The 18565-nt window shown below is 56.3% G+C and overlaps 1 protein-coding gene and 1 long non-coding RNA gene across 6 annotated transcripts in view; both read right to left on the bottom strand.

The window, feature by feature from the left end:
• LOC108514174 (uncharacterized) overlaps positions 1-1351 on the bottom strand; it is a 1919-nt gene extending 568 nt beyond the window's left edge. The window contains exon 1 of the long non-coding RNA XR_001881150.1: positions 14-1351. This is a non-coding gene — a long non-coding RNA (uncharacterized LOC108514174). The remainder of the gene's footprint in view (positions 1-13) is intronic.
• A 3552-nt stretch (positions 1352-4903) lies between these two features.
• FLT4 (fms related receptor tyrosine kinase 4) overlaps positions 4904-18565 on the bottom strand; it is a 25923-nt gene continuing 12261 nt past the window's right edge. The window contains exons 19-30 of one of the 5 annotated variants that reach the window (XM_017850247.1): positions 18466-18499; positions 18203-18291; positions 17927-18074; positions 17401-17495; positions 16906-17028; positions 15709-15820; positions 14746-14845; positions 14241-14346; positions 13181-13329; positions 11778-11898; positions 10517-10602; positions 9745-10338 (exon numbers count right to left, since the gene is read on the bottom strand). In XM_017850247.1, coding sequence (XP_017705736.1) covers positions 10137-10338; positions 10517-10602; positions 11778-11898; positions 13181-13329; positions 14241-14346; positions 14746-14845; positions 15709-15820; positions 16906-17028; positions 17401-17495; positions 17927-18074; positions 18203-18291; positions 18466-18499 — 1365 coding nt within the window. In that variant the 3' untranslated portion in view covers positions 9745-10136. Of the gene's footprint in view, positions 5263-9278; positions 9717-9744; positions 10339-10516; positions 10603-11777; positions 11899-13180; positions 14033-14240; positions 14347-14745; positions 14846-15708; positions 15821-16905; positions 17029-17400; positions 17496-17926; positions 18075-18202; positions 18292-18465; positions 18500-18565 lie in introns of those variants that run through there. The other 4 variants (XM_017850248.1, XM_017850250.1, XM_017850249.1 and 1 more) reach the window with 4 other exon arrangements.

Raw genomic sequence — 18565 nt, 5'->3', positions numbered from 1 at the left:
TAATGAAGATGACCTTATACATGAGTTCAACGTATCCTGGAGTAACACCCACTGGGGGAGGTGGGGAGGGGAGGGGAGGTGGGAAGGGAAGGGAGGTGGGAGGGGAGGGGACGGGAGGGTCAGCCGAGCGAGCCCCTGCTCGCTGCGTGGAGCCTGTCCTGCAAGCGTCTTGTGGGGTGGGTTTGGGGAGTCAGGGTGGTGGTGAGTCTCCGTGGTTTTAACGGGGGACGTGGGTCTTTCTCCTGGTGAGGTGTTTGGGCACTCTGAGCTGGGATAGGGGTCCTGAGCAGAATGGCTCCAGCCTTCAGAGGATCTCTGGCTGCTCCTCTGGGAGGGTGGCATTCTGACCAGCCAGGGTGCTAATGTCAGGCGCAGGCCAGGAAAAGGCCGAAGGCAGGGCCCCAGAATGTCCACTGAGTGCTGGGTGGCACAGGGCAATGCTGGGTAGTCCTTTGTGCCAGCCCCGAGCCTTCCTGAGTGGATCCCATGGTGCTCATCTTTCATGAGCTGGTTCACGGCTTGGGAGGGGCCGCAGGTGGCAGATCCAGGCTCTAAAGGGAAGAACCAGACCGGCAGCTCCAGACCCAGGCTCCTTCGAGTCTCGGCCAGGTGGGAGAGCGGGGGGCCTTCTCCAGAGGCGCTGACTGCTTTGCTGGCCCTGACCTGGGGCGGGCGCCAGAGTCATCTAGACTCAGCGTAACTGTCCCTGGGCGCCTTCCACGCTGAATTTGGAAAGCAAATTCTTCAAAGCAGCTACACAGTCTGCGAAGCTGTTGAAAAAGACCTGCAGAATGATTCTCGACACCCAGGCTCAAGTGCGAAGGCTGCCTGTGTCACCGGTCTGTCATCCCGGCGGCGCTCTCGACACCCAGGCTCAGGTGTGCAGGCTGCCTGTGTCACTGGTCTGTCATACCGGCGGCCACCCCAGGGACTAGGTAGCTGCTTGGTCAGGCCCAGAAGAGGACCCTGCAAATTCCTCCCTTGTTTCTTTGAGATGGAAACACAGCCCCCCTCCCTTCAACTGCGAAGGGGCGGGTGAGGCCAGCCGGCCTCCGCGGGAAGAACGGCTGTGTGCCTGTGGAGGATGCGGTGTTCGGGAGACTCTGCTCCGGTATGCCTTGACCTCCATCACTGTGACTCCCAGACCAGATTCCTCACGGGAAAACAGGGACCAGGCCGCCACCCAGTGTGATGAAAGGAGGTCATCAGAGACATTCCCATGGAAGGGCTGGCCCCGGGGCCAGCACCTGTGGACGCTGAACTAAATGACGTCTGAATCTCAGGGGGAGGAGCCCGGGCAGCTGGAGCGTGGCCCTGGCCAGTTGTGGTGACAGAATCCCAGGGGTCTTGGGCCTGGAGTTCTGCTCTTCCCAGCTGGGAAGCTTGCAGAGAGGGAGGGACACTCCTGTGCCACCAGAGTTAAACCAGATGAGCTCCCAACCTGGGTGTCCAGCCCTCTGCCCGCCCTGCTGGGCCTGAACCCCTGAGTGCTGGGGCCTCGTCCGATGCTGCTTAGTAGCTGTTGTCTGTGAAGAAAGACACGCGGGCAGACGGAGAGCAGTGGTCCTCCTCGCTTGGCTCGGACAGCTCCCCATACTCGCTGTTGTAAAACACCTGACCTCCTCGGGCCCCCCGGTCAGGCCGCCGCCGCCTCCCCTGGGAGTCAGGGTGCGCCCTGGTCACATCCACACTCTGGTCAGGTCCTTTACAGCTGCCAAGACATGGAAGGTGGAGTTAGTAAGAGAAGAAGGCCGGGTGGCAGGCGGCGCACACGGGTAATCCCAGTACTTTGGGAGGCTGAAGCAGGTGGATGGCTTCAGGCTAGGAGTTAGAGACCAGCCCGGGCAACATGGGGAAACCCCGTCTCTACAAAAAATACAAAATTACCCAGGCGTGGTGGTGCACGCCTGTGGCCTCAGCTAAGTGAAATAATTGCTTGAGCCCAGGAGGTAGAAGTTTCAGGGAGCCGAGATCATGCCTCTGCACTCTAGCCTGGGCGACAAAGTGAGACTCAGCCTCAAAACAGACAAACGAACAACGAGGAGGAGGGACCGGACCCCTGTCGGGGTCTGACAGGAACCACCAAGGACACAGCGGAGCATGGGACACGCTCAGACTTCAAAACACACACAGACTAGACTCCAACAGCAAAGCGGATTGATCCGATTCAGCACTCACTGGAGCTTTGTCCGAGCCTGGACGCCAGACTGTGAAGAATGTCCAACTTCATCCCCAACCCAGTTCTCACTCTGTCTTGCCCATCTCGGTGAACGGCACCAAAGTCCCCTCAGCTGCTGGAGCCAAGCACCTTGGGGTTCTCCTTGCTTCCTCCTTCCCCTCATATCCCGTCCATCCAGATCCCATCCATCCAGATCCCGTCCATCCAGATCCTGTCCATCCAGATCCCATCCAGCCAGATCCCGTCCAGCCAGATGCCGTCCATCCAGATCCCATCCAGCCAGAAGTCCTGCCCATTGTAACTCCAGGACACATGTGGGCTTCTCCATTCTCAGCCCCTCCTGTGGAGTCCGCTGCATCCTTGCCGGCTCTGACACCCTCCTGGGGACTGCTCTGCTTCCACCATGGCTTCCTGGTGCTCCACCCTTTGGAGAGGTCCTTCAAGTTACACTATGTCATTCTCCTCCTGACACACCCTCCAACGGCTTCCCGTCACTCCACGAAGGAAATCCAAGCTTCTCGCCTTGGCCTAGGAGGTGGTTTCTGCCCCTGCCCTCCTCTCTGCCTGCCCCATCCTGCACCATCCTCAGTGCTTACTTTCTTTGCATTTTTTTAAGATGTTGATTACTTGTTTGGTGCTTTGCATGGTGCTACTGAAAACTCTTGACTGTAAGTTTAAAATACTAGTTATTTTACTGTTTGCATTTTCTTCCTCTGGGACTCCCAATTTTATATATATTGGATCTTTTCTATTCCTGTCCTTTATTTCTGATCCTTTTGCCTCTTTTATTTCAGTTTTGTTTTCTTTTCACATCCATCCTGTGTCTGCCACTGTCAGTCTGGTCATACATATTGTCCCTGTCGTGCCCTCATTTTAGAAAGGATTTAGGTTTTTTTCCCCTGAAATGGGGTCTTGCTGTGTTACCCAGGCTAGACTGCAGTGGCACAATCATGACTCACTGCAGCCTCAACCTTCTGGGCTCAAGCAACTCTCCCACCTCAGCCTGCCGAGTAGCTGCTACCACAGGCGTGGGCCACCACACCTGCTAATTTTAAAATTATTTGTAGAGACAGGGTCTCATTCTGTTGCCCAGGTTGGTCTTGAACTCCAGGCCTCGTCTCCCAAGGTGCTGTGATTACAGGTGAGAGTTACTGCCTGGCCGAATCTATCTTTTATTTCCATTTCTTTCCTGAATTTAGTCTGCTCTCATTTGTATCATCACATTGTCCATCCATTTCTATTCTGAAATTTTGAATATCAGATTCATGGTGCCGCTGCTTGTTTCGTTATGTTTAATTCACGTTGGAGTAGTTTGTTCATTTTCCTGTTTCATTTAAACAGTTGTCTACTGGGAAGTTTTAACTCTAATGTTCTGTTTTGTTCCTGTAACTTTGTATGGATGGTGCTTTTTTGGGGTTCGGGATTATTCATGTTAGGATTTTCTACACAGAAAGAGCCACTTCTCCTGTGGGTGGGACTAGGGATTTTGGTGGCATCCTACATTTCTTCACTTAAAAGTGCCACATCAAACCTATATCTTTGGCATCATCTCAAGTTCCTTTGACTGCCTTCTTCCTTCTGAAGGCTCCATCCACGTTCCGTATCATCCTGTCACCAGGGGCCAGCCAGTCTCTTACCCAAAAGAGCTGGGCCTTCCACTGGCTCCATGAAGTCACGCTGAGTGACCACAAGCCCAGAGTTTCCTGATCTCCTTCCACCCACAGATGCAGGTGAGAAGCCACATGTATGGGCATGGGCTCTGGCGTCCTAAGTGGGCACTGAAGGGGCTGGATGATGTAACCCAGGAGTGAGGAGCAGGTAATCCCCATGGGGCGAGTGCCGACCAGGGGTTAACAGGAGACAGCGAAGGACAAGACAGATAGATTCCTCCTTCTGCTCCCCACACACCCCACAAGGCACATTCTCTCCTCGCACCTGTGTGGAGAGCACTCTCTATGCCAAGCGCATGCACCCGCCAGTGACCTGTGGAACCTCTTCTTGGCTCATCATGAACAGAGGACAAAGAGCAGTGCCCTCTGCTGCCGATATAGGGTGGTGCAGTTTCTCAAATGCACAAATCCATCCTGGGTGCTTATCTGTCTTCTTCTGACTTCTGGATACTATCTTGCTTCCTTAGGACCCTTATCTTCTGGAACTTTCTTCTTCCTCTACCACCAAGCATCCAAGGAGCTGCACTTCCTTCTGGCTCGCTGCCCTTTCAGAAGCAGGATGGCTGCCCAGTGCCTCAGACTTAACAAGGGAGGTCTCCTCGCAGCCCCGTCTCCTCCATCACCCCTGGTCTGTGTACCGAGTCTCTCTCCTAGCTGAGCCATAGGCGCGGACTGAGCAGCCGCCTTTGATCTCAAGGAGCTGTGCTGTTTTCAAAGGTGTGCAGAGATTTGAATTTACGTGGTAATCATCCTCTGCCATACCTTTTACTTAATTACCTTGTTTTACACGTCAAAATGCTGTTTGGTGAAGAAAATTAGCCCAAAGCTATTTCCGTAACGTGACCACCATTAATTTTCCAAAACCAGGTACTAACAGGAGTCACCTGATAAGCCAAGCGCAGTGGCTCATACCTGTAATCCCAGCACTCTGGGAGGCTGAGGCGGGCAGATCAGTTGAGGCCAGGAGTTCAAGATCAGCCTGGCCAATGTGGTGAAACTCTGTCTCTACTAAAATAAAAAAAATAGGCCGGGCGNAATCCCAGGGGTCTTGGGCCTGGAGTTCTGCTCTTCCCAGCTGGGAAGCTTGCAGAGAGGGAGGGACACTCCTGTGCCACCAGAGTTAAACCAGATGAGCTCCCAACCTGGGTGTCCAGCCCTCTGCCCGCCCTGCTGGGCCTGAACCCCTGAGTGCTGGGGGCCTCGTCCGATGCTGCTTAGTAGCTGTTGTCTGTGAAGAAAGACACGCGGGCAGACGGAGAGCAGTGGTCCTCCTCGCTTGGCTCGGACAGCTCCCCATACTCGCTGTTGTAAAACACCTGACCTCCTCGGGCCCCCCGGTCAGGCCGCCGCCGCCTCCCCTGGGAGTCAGGGTGCGCCCTGGTCACATCCACACTCTGGTCAGGTCCTTTACAGCTGCCAAGACATGGAAGGTGGAGTTAGTAAGAGAAGAAGGCCGGGTGGCAGGCGGCGCACACGGGTAATCCCAGTACTTTGGGAGGCTGAAGCAGGTGGATGGCTTCAGGCTAGGAGTTAGAGACCAGCCCGGGCAACATGGGGAAACCCCGTCTCTACAAAAAATACAAAAATTACCCAGGCGTGGTGGTGCACGCCTGTGGCCTCAGCTAAGTGAAATAATTGCTTGAGCCCAGGAGGTAGAAGTTTCAGGGAGCCGAGATCATGCCTCTGCACTCTAGCCTGGGCGACAAAGTGAGACTCAGCCTCAAAAACAGACAAACGAACAACGAGGAGGAGGGACCGGACCCCTGTCGGGGTCTGACAGGAACCACCAAGGACACAGCGGAGCATGGGACACGCTCAGACTTCAAAACACACACAGACTAGACTCCAACAGCAAAGCGGATTGATCCGATTCAGCACTCACTGGAGCTTTGTCCGAGCCTGGACGCCAGACTGTGAAGAATGTCCAACTTCATCCCCAACCCAGTTCTCACTCTGTCTTGCCCATCTCGGTGAACGGCACCAAAGTCCCCTCAGCTGCTGGAGCCAAGCACCTTGGGGTTCTCCTTGCTTCCTCCTTCCCCTCATATCCCGTCCATCCAGATCCCATCCATCCAGATCCCGTCCATCCAGATCCTGTCCATCCAGATCCCATCCATCCAGATCCCGTCCATCCAGATCCCGTCCATCCAGATCCCATCCAGCCAGATCCCGTCCAGCCAGATGCCGTCCATCCAGATCCCATCCAGCCAGAAGTCCTGCCCATTGTAACTCCAGGACACATGTGGGCTTCTCCATTCTCAGCCCCTCCTGTGGAGTCCGCTGCATCCTTGCCGGCTCTGACACCCTCCTGGGGACTGCTCTGCTTCCACCATGGCTTCCTGGTGCTCCACCCTTTGGAGAGGTCCTTCAAGTTACACTATGTCATTCTCCTCCTGACACACCCTCCAACGGCTTCCCGTCACTCCACGAAGGAAATCCAAGCTTCTCGCCTTGGCCTAGGAGGTGGTTTCTGCCCCTGCCCTCCTCTCTGCCTGCCCCATCCTGCACCATCCTCAGTGCTTACTTTCTTTGCATTTTTTTAAGATGTTGATTACTTGTTTGGTGCTTTGCATGGTGCTACTGAAAACTCTTGACTGTAAGTTTAAAATACTAGTTATTTTACTGTTTGCATTTTCTTCCTCTGGGACTCCCAATTTTATATATATTGGATCTTTTCTATTCCTGTCCTTTATTTCTGATCCTTTTGCCTCTTTTATTTCAGTTTTGTTTTCTTTTCACATCCATCCTGTGTCTGCCACTGTCAGTCTGGTCATACATATTGTCCCTGTCGTGCCCTCATTTTAGAAAGGATTTAGGTTTTTTTCCCCTGAAATGGGGTCTTGCTGTGTTACCCAGGCTAGACTGCAGTGGCACAATCATGACTCACTGCAGCCTCAACCTTCTGGGCTCAAGCAACTCTCCCACCTCAGCCTGCCGAGTAGCTGCTACCACAGGCGTGGGCCACCACACCTGCTAATTTTTAAAATTATTTGTAGAGACAGGGTCTCATTCTGTTGCCCAGGTTGGTCTTGAACTCCAGGCCTCGTCTCCCAAGGTGCTGTGATTACAGGTGAGAGTTACTGCCTGGCCGAATCTATCTTTTATTTCCATTTCTTTCCTGAATTTAGTCTGCTCTCATTTGTATCATCACATTGTCCATCCATTTCTATTCTGAAATTTTGAATATCAGATTCATGGTGCCGCTGCTTGTTTCGTTATGTTTAATTCACGTTGGAGTAGTTTGTTCATTTTCCTGTTTCATTTAAACAGTTGTCTACTGGGAAGTTTTAACTCTAATGTTCTGTTTTGTTCCTGTAACTTTGTATGGATGGTGCTTTTTTGGGGGTTCGGGATTATTCATGTTAGGATTTTCTACACAGAAAGAGCCACTTCTCCTGTGGGTGGGACTAGGGATTTTGGTGGCATCCTACATTTCTTCACTTAAAAGTGCCACATCAAACCTATATCTTTGGCATCATCTCAAGTTCCTTTGACTGCCTTCTTCCTTCTGAAGGCTCCATCCACGTTCCGTATCATCCTGTCACCAGGGGCCAGCCAGTCTCTTACCCAAAAGAGCTGGGCCTTCCACTGGCTCCATGAAGTCACGCTGAGTGACCACAAGCCCAGAGTTTCCTGATCTCCTTCCACCCACAGATGCAGGTGAGAAGCCACATGTATGGGCATGGGCTCTGGCGTCCTAAGTGGGCACTGAAGGGGCTGGATGATGTAACCCAGGAGTGAGGAGCAGGTAATCCCCCATGGGGCGAGTGCCGACCAGGGGTTAACAGGAGACAGCGAAGGACAAGACAGATAGATTCCTCCTTCTGCTCCCCACACACCCCACAAGGCACATTCTCTCCTCGCACCTGTGTGGAGAGCACTCTCTATGCCAAGCGCATGCACCCGCCAGTGACCTGTGGAACCTCTTCTTGGCTCATCATGAACAGAGGACAAAGAGCAGTGCCCTCTGCTGCCGATATAGGGTGGTGCAGTTTCTCAAATGCACAAATCCATCCTGGGTGCTTATCTGTCTTCTTCTGACTTCTGGATACTATCTTGCTTCCTTAGGACCCTTATCTTCTGGAACTTTCTTCTTCCTCTACCACCAAGCATCCAAGGAGCTGCACTTCCTTCTGGCTCGCTGCCCTTTCAGAAGCAGGATGGCTGCCCAGTGCCTCAGACTTAACAAGGGAGGTCTCCTCGCAGCCCCGTCTCCTCCATCACCCCCTGGTCTGTGTACCGAGTCTCTCTCCTAGCTGAGCCATAGGCGCGGACTGAGCAGCCGCCTTTGATCTCAAGGAGCTGTGCTGTTTTTCAAAGGTGTGCAGAGATTTGAATTTACGTGGTAATCATCCTCTGCCATACCTTTTACTTAATTACCTTGTTTTTACACGTCAAAATGCTGTTTGGTGAAGAAAAATTAGCCCAAAGCTATTTCCGTAACGTGACCACCATTAATTTTCCAAAACCAGGTACTAACAGGAGTCACCTGATAAGCCAAGCGCAGTGGCTCATACCTGTAATCCCAGCACTCTGGGAGGCTGAGGCGGGCAGATCAGTTGAGGCCAGGAGTTCAAGATCAGCCTGGCCAATGTGGTGAAACTCTGTCTCTACTAAAAATAAAAAAAATAGGCCGGGCGCGGGCGCGGTGGCTCAAGCCTGTAATCCCAACACTTTGGGAGGCCAAGACGGGCGGATCACGAGGTCAGGAGATCGAGACCATCCTGCCTAACATGGTGAAACCCCGTCTCTACTAAAAAATACAAAAAACTAGCGGGGCAAGGTGGCGGGCTCCTGTGGTCCCAGCTACTCGGGAGGCTGAGGCAGGAGAATGGCATAAACCCGGTAGACGGAGCTTGCAGTGAGCTCAGATCCGGCCACTGCACTTCAGCCTGGGCGACAGAGCGAGACTCTGTCTCAATAAATAAATAAATAAATAATAAATAAATAAATAGCTGGGCATGGTGGTGCACTCCTATAATCCCAGCTACTCAAGAGGCTGAAGCAGGAGAATCACCTGAACCTGGGAGGCGGAGGTTGCGGTCAGCTGAGATCACACCACTGCACTCCAGCCTGGGACACAGAGTGAGACCCTGTCTCAAAATAAATAAATAAATACATAAATAAAAATAAAGTGAATCTTTTAAGTAGACACTAAAGTCTTTGTTCAATCTATACGCTTAAAAGTTTCAATGTTCAAGTTGGCCAAAACTGTTTTTCCCCTGGCTATCATGTTGAGCAAATAGAGTTCACTTTCTATCTGGACAGGCATATGTGGGTATTTCTGTTGCCAAAATACATCCCAGCCTGTGGGCAAAGGATTACCCAGGTGCCGAGGCAAGAGACTGAAGGCACAAACTGTTTCGGTATAATACAGAAAACAGAATAAGAATAGTCATAATACAAATTAGATAGATGATCATGGACATTATTGATCATTAGCATAAACATTATTAATCACTAGCTTTTGATATTACTCTTTGATGTATCACTCATATTACCAAGGAATAACCGGCAGGTATAGGGTCAGATGCTGAAGAGACATGGTGAGAAGTGACCTAGAAGGCAAGAGGTGGGCCGTCTGTCACGCCCTCGTAAGGGCCGCTTGAGGGCTCCTTGGTCAAGTGGTAACGCCAGTGTCTGGGAAGGCACCCGTTCCTTAGCAGACCGCGAAAGGGAGTCTCTTTTCCTTGGAGGAGTCAGGGAACACCCTGCTCCACCAGCTTCTCGTGGAAGGCTGGGTATGATCCAGGCCTGCCCGCAGTCATCCGGAGGCCTAAACCCCTCCCTATCGTGCAGTGCTCCAATGGTCACGCTCCTTGTCCACTTTCATGCTCCTCCCGTACTCCTGGTTCCTCTTTGAAGTTCTTAGAAGACAGCGGTAGAAGAAATAGTGAAAGTCTTAAAGTCTTTGATCTTTCTTGTAAGTGCATAGAAGAAAACGCTGATGTAAGCTGCCTTTCCTCTCTGCTTTGGCTACCTAGCAGGGAAGGGCCCCCTGTCCCACGGTCACATGACTTGCTTGACCTTGTCAATCACTTGGACGACTCACTCTCCTTACCCTGCTCCCTTGTCTTGCATGCAGTAAATATCAGCACGCCCAGCCATTCGGGGCCACTAGCAGTCTCCACATCTTGGTGGTAGTGGTTCCCTGGCCCAGCTGTTTTCTCTTTATCTCTTTGTCTTGTGTCTTTGTTTCTTACGATCTCTCATCTCCACAGATGGGGAGAACACCTGCTAAGCTCCGTAGGGCCAGACCCTACACCAGCCAGTTCAGATTACAGTATCTACCTGGCTTCTGCAGCCACTGGATGAAGTTCAGGGGTTTTGGGGCTGGGGCGGCCTCCCCAACTTGGAGGAGGGTGTGTGTGCCCTGGGCATGGTGGGTTCTGTGTGGTGTCAGAAAGACACAGCATCTGAGCTCTGTCAGGTGACAGGGAGGTGTCGAGACCGGCACGCAGGTGGTCAGCATTCGACGGGGAGGGGTTCCTGTGGTGCCAGGTGAGGAGGGGAGTCTCAGGGCAGCTCACCTTGAACATGTGTAAAGGTCATAGGGAGCCACGAGAGGTTCCGGGAAGAGGGCTGGGCACACCCAGGCCCCAGCCTCCCTTCTCCAGGGGAAGGCAGTGTCAACACTTGCAGTGCAGGAGGCTCACGAAGCCCTTACCTGAAGCTGCTTTCTCGTCTATGCCTGCTCTCTATCTGCTCAAACTCCTCCGAGGCCAGCACCATCCCACTGTCCGTCTGGTTGTCCTGTGTGAAGAGGACAAGCCAGGCTGTGGGCCCCGCCTGAGGCCCTCCTGCAGGGCAGCCACCCCCAGCCAGGACAGCGCGGCATGACCCTGCAGTGCGGCTGACCTAACACCTGTCCCTGGGAAACTGAGCCGGAAACAAGGTGTCCATTCCATCCCAGGGTGAGGGTCACATGCCCCTGCCACGGAGAGAGACACCGAGGTCGGGGGGCTGTGTCTGGCTCGTGGACACCTCACACTGGAGGACCTCCATGGTGGCCAAGCATATGCTCAGTGTGCAAAGAGTAGGAGCCGCGGGAGAACCAGGGAGAGGACTCACAACCCGGCAGCTCGTAGTTCAAAAAAACCGCCATTGTGAGGCTGCCTCCCGACCTGGGGGCTTTGTTACCCTTTGACTGTGGCTTGGTGTGGGTTTTATTTTGAATCACACGGGAGGGAAACTGCGATCTTTTCAGAGTCCCCCAGCGTCTTCAAGTGGCCCTGGAGGCAGGAACCCAGGTCCCTGAGGTCTGGCCAAGGGCTCCCATGGGGCCCCTCTGCCCAGCGCTCACTGACCAGGCCCAGGACTCCTGAACCTGCCACCGAGGAGGAGGAGCTGTCCTTCCACTGGGGTTTCTGCACTGCTGAGGAGGGGAGGCCTTGTGTGGGGGTGATGAGGGCAGAGGACAGAAAGCAGCTGTGAGACGTGACATCGTAGGAGGGCCCAAATGTGCCCAAGACTCTCCCTGGACTTGCATTTTCTTTTTTTGAGATGGAGTCTCGCTCTGTCGCCCAGGCTGGAGGGCAGTGGCGCAATCTCGGCTCACTGTAATCTCCGCCTCCTGGGTTCACGCCATTCTCCTGCCTCAGCCTCCCGAGTAGCTGGGACTACAGACGCCCACCACCACGCCCAGCTAATTTTTTGTATTTTCAGTAGAGACGGGGTTTCACCGTGTTAGCCAGGATGGTCTCGATCTTCTGACCTCGTGATCCACCCGCCTCGGCCTCCCAAAGTGCTCGGATTACAGGCGTGAGCCACCATGCCCGGCCTGGACTTGCACTTTCAAAGGATAGTCTTTTCCGTTAAAAAGCCTGCAATTGGTTTCTGCCATTTGCCTTACGAATTTCTGAGGCTGCCTCCCGAGGCGGCCCCAGCCCTGACCCGAGAGCACAGCCCCCGCCCTTCGTGTGAAGTACCACAGAGGCCTTGTAGGTGATTGGGGTCATGGGGAATTCTTCAAATGTCTTCATCCGGGAGGAACCACGGGTCTGAGTCCCTCTGGCCAGGCACCCGGGAAAGGACACCCAGTTGTAATACCTGCGGGGAGAAATCAGAAGGTACTGAGGAATGCGCCCCAACAACTCTCCTCGAAGTTCTCTCTGCTCTCCCTGTACCTCCTCTTCTCCTGGAAAGGACCCCCAGCCTGGGGCAGGAGTATGGACGGGCCTGGGTCTGAGTGCTGGCAGGGACTCCTCCATGGGCCTGGCCTCAGATGTCTACCCCACAGCCTCAGCAGCAGGGCCTGGGTGTGCACCCCCAGCCTGGGCCGCGTTTCCTGCCGAGGCCACTGCTGAGCTCTGTGATGGGAAGTGAGGGGCATGGAGCTCCTCCCGGGGACGGGCTACCCTGGGCCAGCCAGGCAGCCCTGGGGCTGCAAGCTGCCGACTGCCCTGCCCACACGTGTGTGCACTAAGGCACATGTTGCGGGGTTGGTGGAAGGAGCCTGGCAAAATCCAGCTCACTGTGGTTGTCCCCGAGGCCTAGCCCTGCCTTGTGCTGGGGCAGAGCCTGCATCTCAGCAGCGCTGGTATGAATGTGGGCGGCACAGCCATCCTGAGTGTGAAATGCCAGGGATAAGAGAGCCTAGGCAGAGTTCTGGGAATTAAGTTACGTTCTCCTGACCATGCCTCGGTTGGAGACCTTCCCTCCTCCCCGGGACTCTTGGGGACTCACCCCCAGACTAGTCAGTGATTTAGATAATCAGAGACTCCTGGGAGGAATATTGGCCCAAACACAGTCCACTCCACCTCTCTGTGAGAAAAGTACCCTTGTCGGGCGCGGTGGCTCAAGCCTGTAATCCCAGCACTTTGGGAGGCCGAGGTGGGCGGATCACGAGGTCAGGAGATCGAGACCATCCTGACTAACACAGTGAAACCCCGTCTCTACTAAAAATACAAAAAATTAGCTGGGCGTGGTGGCGGCGCCTGTAGTCCCAGCTACCGGGAGGCTGAGGCAGGAGAATGGTGTGAACCCGGGAGGCGGAACTTGTAGCGAGCCAAGATCGTGCCACCGCACTCCAGCCTGGGCGACAGAGCGAGACTCCATCTCAAAAAAAAAAAAAAGAAAAAGAAGTACCCTTGATGTTGGGGTGAGGGGACACTGGTGGGTGGACAGGACTCAAAAACAAGCACACAGCCAGGTCACATGGCCTTGGAGGGGACCTGCAGTGAGTCATTTAAAGCCACTCTGTGCTCTGGGTTCATGCACACTGGTCTCTGACGTCGCATGATTTGCTTTCCCCCAAAGACGCAGAGGGATAAAATGCACCCTGTCCACATGGCTTTCTCCCCCCCATTCCTGGACCCTCAGGACAGCTGACCTGGCTGCCAGGCTGTGGCGCTGCAGGCTTGGCGGGCTGTCCTCAGCGTCAGCCTGGGCGATGTGCAGGGCCACGGTAGACACCTGCGAGAAGCTGCCCTCTTCTGAGCTCTGAGAGCCACGTGGAGCCATGCAGGCCTCCTCTTCCTCCTGGCGGGAACAGGAGAGACAGCCGGGCCAGAAACCACCAGCCGCTGCCCTCAGCCCTCGGCCCTGCACTCGGGACTGCTTGGGCTCCTGAGCCCTGAAATAGGGTCCTAACAGACCATGCGGGCACGTGAGTGCTCCAAGGAGGAATCAAGCTCATGCTAGAAGCCAGCACATTTCAGCCATCACGACAGGTAAGGGGTCAAGGTAGCAGAATGCTGGCTGTGCCAACCTCACCAAATTCTCCCAACAGCCCTTCCAGGTACCTCGTTTATGGATAAGACAGGTGGGGCAGGCCGGGGCTCAGCCGGATCATCCGTCCTCCAGTCCCCGGCTGAGCCTGCAGCCTCAGGAACTGGGGCCAGCACTTCCTACCTTCTCTGGATGGAACTAGACCCACAGCACCCACCCCAGTCCCTAGGCCTGGGCAACAGGCCGCTCTCTGGTCCTTGCTCCAGGCCCCACTTTGAGCTGGGTCACGAGCAGGTCCATCCCCCACCCTGGAGGAGCACCACGTGGGGAGGGAGAGACATCAGGACACACAGGTCAGGGGTCCGTGTGCTCAGTGGAGTGGGGGACAGAACCGGGACCAGCTGAAGGAATGCGTCATGATGATGCCAGCGAGATGGGGCTGCCTCGCAGGCCAGTGGGGACCAGCCTAGGATTCCCCTTGGGTAGGGACAGGCTCTGACTATCCACACAGCATCTGGAACAGGCAGTGTAGGTGTGCAGTGGGTGTGTGCTCAACAGAAAGATGCAAGGGTATGGGGATGAGGTGTGGGTAGGGGCCCAGGACCGCACCACCCAAGCCTAGAGGTGGGCAGAGCCTAGAGGGGCTTGGAGGGGCAGCTGGGGCCAGGGACCCAGAGCAGGGGCCAAAGGCCATAGTAGAACAGGGTGGGGAAGGGGCTCACTTGCAGGCCCCTGCCCTGGAGCAGGTCCCCCAGGATCTCCACCAGCTCCGAGAACGCAGGTCTCGCCTTGGGGTCTCCAGACCAGCAGCTCAGCATGATGCGGCGTCTGCAGGATCACGTGGGCTGCTGGACCGCGTGCACCCCACCCCCGCCCCAGCACCTTCAGTTCCCCAGCCTTCCTGGGCCCTCTCACCCACTCTGCCCTCCTCCTGACACGTGCCCCACCCTTGTCCGGCTACCCTCGTTCCTCCTTCAAGTGTTAGCCCAGCGTCGCCTCCTGGTGATGCTTTCCCTGAACACCCGGTTCTGTCTGTTCCGACAGCACCCGGCCTTCCCTCCTGGTGCCCGTCGCAGCTAAGCCACAGACTACCTGTGTGTCTTGAGGGTGGTGCCCAGGCCTGTCCTACTGGTCCTGGCTTCCCTGATGCCACCTTCTCATGGCCACAATCCCCACGCCCCCTGTGCTTACTGCCCCCAACACCTGCAGGGCCATGGGGAGGCTCACATGGCAGGAGTGGCCAGCTCCGGGGCCCTCATCCTCGTGCCGTCTCTCAGCCGCTGGCAGAACTCCTCATTGATCTGCACCCCAGGGTATGGGGAGGCCCCTGACAACAAGAAGGGGAGGTCGGTGGGGAGCAAGCCCCCCCAAGTCACCCCATCTGTCCCTTCCCCCATCCCCGTGGTGGGGTGGAGACGGCTCATCCGACCCTGCTCTACCTGGGACCTGAGCAGGTCGCTGCCCTCCCCAGTTCTAGTTCTTCATCTGGTTAAAAGAGGACCGTGCCGCCTGCTTGCTAGGGGTGCCAAGAGCATCCACGCACTGGCAACACGGTAGACATCATGGTTACCGGATCATCAGTGGCAGGGGAGCCGCCTGCAGTCAGTTTCAACAAAGCCTCTCTCGCCTCTCACTGCTTCTGATGCTCCCCACCCGCCCTGCTGCTCCCTGTCCTGGATCGCTGAACTCCCTCCTTGGGCCGCTCTGGCTGACCCAAGCTCTCACGCCTCCTACACTCTTCCTGCTCCTTTAGTTTCCGTAATACCATGTATCACTGTTGCCACTTGCTGACGTTTTAACTTACTGAAGTTCACTGCCCTACCCTGGCCTGGAGACTTCATCATGCTTGCAGTGGGGCCTGCGCTCCTACATGGAGCTCTTGTAGTAGGCATGTCTGCTGACTGAGCCCTGAGTTCCCTCTGGGGCTGCCACGTGAACAGGCTCAGCCCTGGCCCAGGCTTCAGTGTGCACCCCACAGAGGGTGGCCCACATTGGAGGCAAAGTCCTCTCAGAGGCTGGGCCAGGCTGGGGAGAGGTGGGGGGCTCTTGGTGGCCCACAAACCCCCTGCTTCAGAACGACCTGGCACATACCTCCAGGTGCCCAGGCCCTTACTCCAGCAGGGCTGGTCATGTAACCTGCCACCAGTGACCTCACCTCCTCTCCCCACCGGCACCCCATCCTGCACTCACCCAGAGAGAAGATCTCCCAGAGCAGCACCCCAAAGGACCACACGTCACTCTGCGTGGTGTACACCTTGTCAAAGATGCTTTCAGGGGCCATCCACTTCAGGGGCAGCCGGGCCTGGGGAGGCGGAGGGAAGCATGTCCCACGGTGGATAGGAGGAGAGGGCTGAGGCCAGGCGCTCCGTCACCCCCTAACAGGGCCCTCTGCTGGGTTGAAGGTGTCTCCCTGCTGCTGTCCTCCTGGATCTGTCTGGGACCCCTCTTCCCCTGAGCTCTCAGGGGAGGGGCATCGGGAGAGACTGCAGGCCTTCTTCCAGCCCTAGACCCCCAACCCAGCCTCCTGATGAAACGCACCCCTGCACACTCTCACCATCTCCCCTGACAAGCACGCTCTGTCTACTCACTGTCCCTACCCTAGAAGCTGGGCCATCACTCCTGACGCCCTCCTTCTGGGCTCCTGAGGCATCTCTCTCTGCCACCAGCTATCTCTCTCCCTCTCATGGTCTCTACCCGGGAGCCCTGAGGGCCAGGATCCTTCTGGACTGGCCTCTACCTCCACCCCAGCACCCCTACTCCCCTCTCTTCCCAGCCTATGGTGTCAGGGGGGTTTCTGTAAGTGCATACCTGATCCTTCCCTCCAACCATGGGCTGGATGGCCCATCATGCGCAGGCCCTGGGCCCATCCTGCTCCTCCACCTCTCTCTGATACCCTTCCTCTCCCAGGGGCGGAACTCTGACCCGCCTTGGAGGCTCATCCAGGCACCTGCTGTCCTGCCTGAGCTCCACTCATGAGACACACTCCGCCTCCTGAGTTCCATATACTCCACCAAGCTGGTCCATCTCTAGGACAGACGCCATGCAATGCCTTGCACACACAGGCCCCACAGGGCAGGCCCTGGGAGTCAAGGCCCACTGCGTGGACCACGGCACTGGGCAAAGCACAAGCTCCAATCGGAGCACTGGGGCCCCACTTGTCAACTCCTGTCTCCACTTCCTTGCCCCAGGATGCCTAAGTTGTGTGGGGGGGTGGTCACTAGGGTCCCCTGGAGGCAGGGAGTTCCCCAGCAGCAGGGCAGGTGGCTGGCCAACCAAGGAGCTCATATCACCCTGTGCCAGCACTCCCTCTCCTGGACAGGCAGTCTGTGGTCCCACCCCATCACCTATTTTGCCCCACATTCCCTCTCCTCAATGGCCTGCACTCACGCTGCCCTTGCGGACGTAATCAGGGTCTTTGTAGATGTCCCGGGCAAGGCCAAAGTCACAGATCTTCACCACGTCGCTTTCTGACAGCAGAATATTCCGAGCAGCCAGGTCTCTGTGGATGCACTGGGGTGCAGGGAGGCGCAAGGGGGGCTGTCAGTGCAGGCCCCTGGGGTAACACCCACACTCGAAACTCCAGGGTGCCCAAGCAGTGGGGAAGGATTTCTATCCATCTCCAGGACTCATCATGAAGACAGCTTGTGGAATTGTGGGGAAGCAGAGAAAGTCGTGGAGTCAAACAGACTCTGCTGCTGACCAGCCAAGAGACTTTGGGAGGTCAACTCCCTGCTTTGGGCAGTTTCCTCCTCTGCAAAGTGGGAGAGACGCTAACGGACCTCAGAGCCACTGCAGGGTGAAGTCTGAACCAAGCACTTCTTGGCGGCTGGTGGGGATGCACCCACCCTTTCTGCGTCTGAAGGGCCTTCAGGGGAAGCTCACCTTTCGGGAAGCCAGGAATTCCATCCCTCTGGCCACCTGGAAGCTGTAGCAGACAAGATCTTCCATGGTCAGCGGGCTCAGCCACAGGTCCTCAGCTGCACAGTGGAGCGAGGTGGGCTCAGGAGGCGCCTCCGCCACCGCCTCCATCTACCCAGCCCCAGGGAGCAGCTAACAAGCATTTCAGCCCCTCTCCTGCCCCCTCAGCCTCCGGAGCACCCACGTCCTCCTCCCAGAGCAGTAAATACTGTTGCTCTGTGGGGGCTTGGCACCTGCTGCTTAGCCCTCAACTGCCTGCCTGGTCAGCAGGGCAATTTCCTATTCAGCCTGTGATGACCCAGTCAGTCGTAGAACACCTGTGTGAAAATTGTCCCCGAGGTGTCTTCCCTTCCTAAGACAGAGCCCATTCCACATTCTCCCATCAAAGCCCCCACCGAGGGCCCCAGGCTGGGTTTCCCTAGGGTGCCTGATCATGGTATCTAACCGGGCCTGTCAGGCACCAGGAAAGGGGAAGCAGCCAGGCTCTAACCGTCTTGGTCTGGAGAAGCCCGCCTCGCTCCGCTCTCGTTCTTCGGAAACCGAGCAAAGAGGACCCTGTCGCTGCTCCCTGGCCTCCGATCCAGCCTGGCCAGCTCCACCATGGCGCGGAAGCGTCCGCGCTGCTCGGGAGACTTCTCCTGCGGATGCAGGAAGCTAGTTCGAGGGCGCCCAGGCGTCCACGGCAGAGGCGCCTCCATTCCCCCGCCGCCCGCGGCGCCCCGCAGGCTCCGGCGCAGAGCTCTCGCCCCGCAGGCCGCCCACTCACTGCATAGGGGCTGAAGGTCTCCCGCTTGGCGCGCAGGAAGTTGGAGAGGTTGCCGTACTTGCAGTACTCCACGATCACCATGAGGGGACCTGCGGCGGGACGGGGCACGGGCCGTGCGTTCGGAACCCGGGACGCGCCGCGGGCGCGCTCCGCATTCGTCCCTGCGCCCCGCGGGCCTCCCAGCCCTGGCCCTGCAGCCCCTCCCGCCCGCAGCGCCCTGCGCCCAGGGTCTCGCCGTCCCCGCGGGCCGCCCCGCTCCGTACCCTTGGGCTTGGTGCACGCCCCCAGGAGGTTGACCACGTTGAGGTGGTTACCGATGTGAATCAGGATCTTGAGCTCCGACATCAGCGCGCGGTGCTCGCT

Source organism: Rhinopithecus bieti, unplaced genomic scaffold (genome assembly GCF_001698545.2).
Source record: "Rhinopithecus bieti isolate Rb0 unplaced genomic scaffold, ASM169854v2 scaffold_33891, whole genome shotgun sequence".
NCBI lineage: Eukaryota > Metazoa > Chordata > Mammalia > Primates > Cercopithecidae > Rhinopithecus > Rhinopithecus bieti.
The sequence above is the reverse complement of the archived record's forward strand: the minus strand, read 5'-3'. Positions and strand labels throughout refer to the sequence as shown.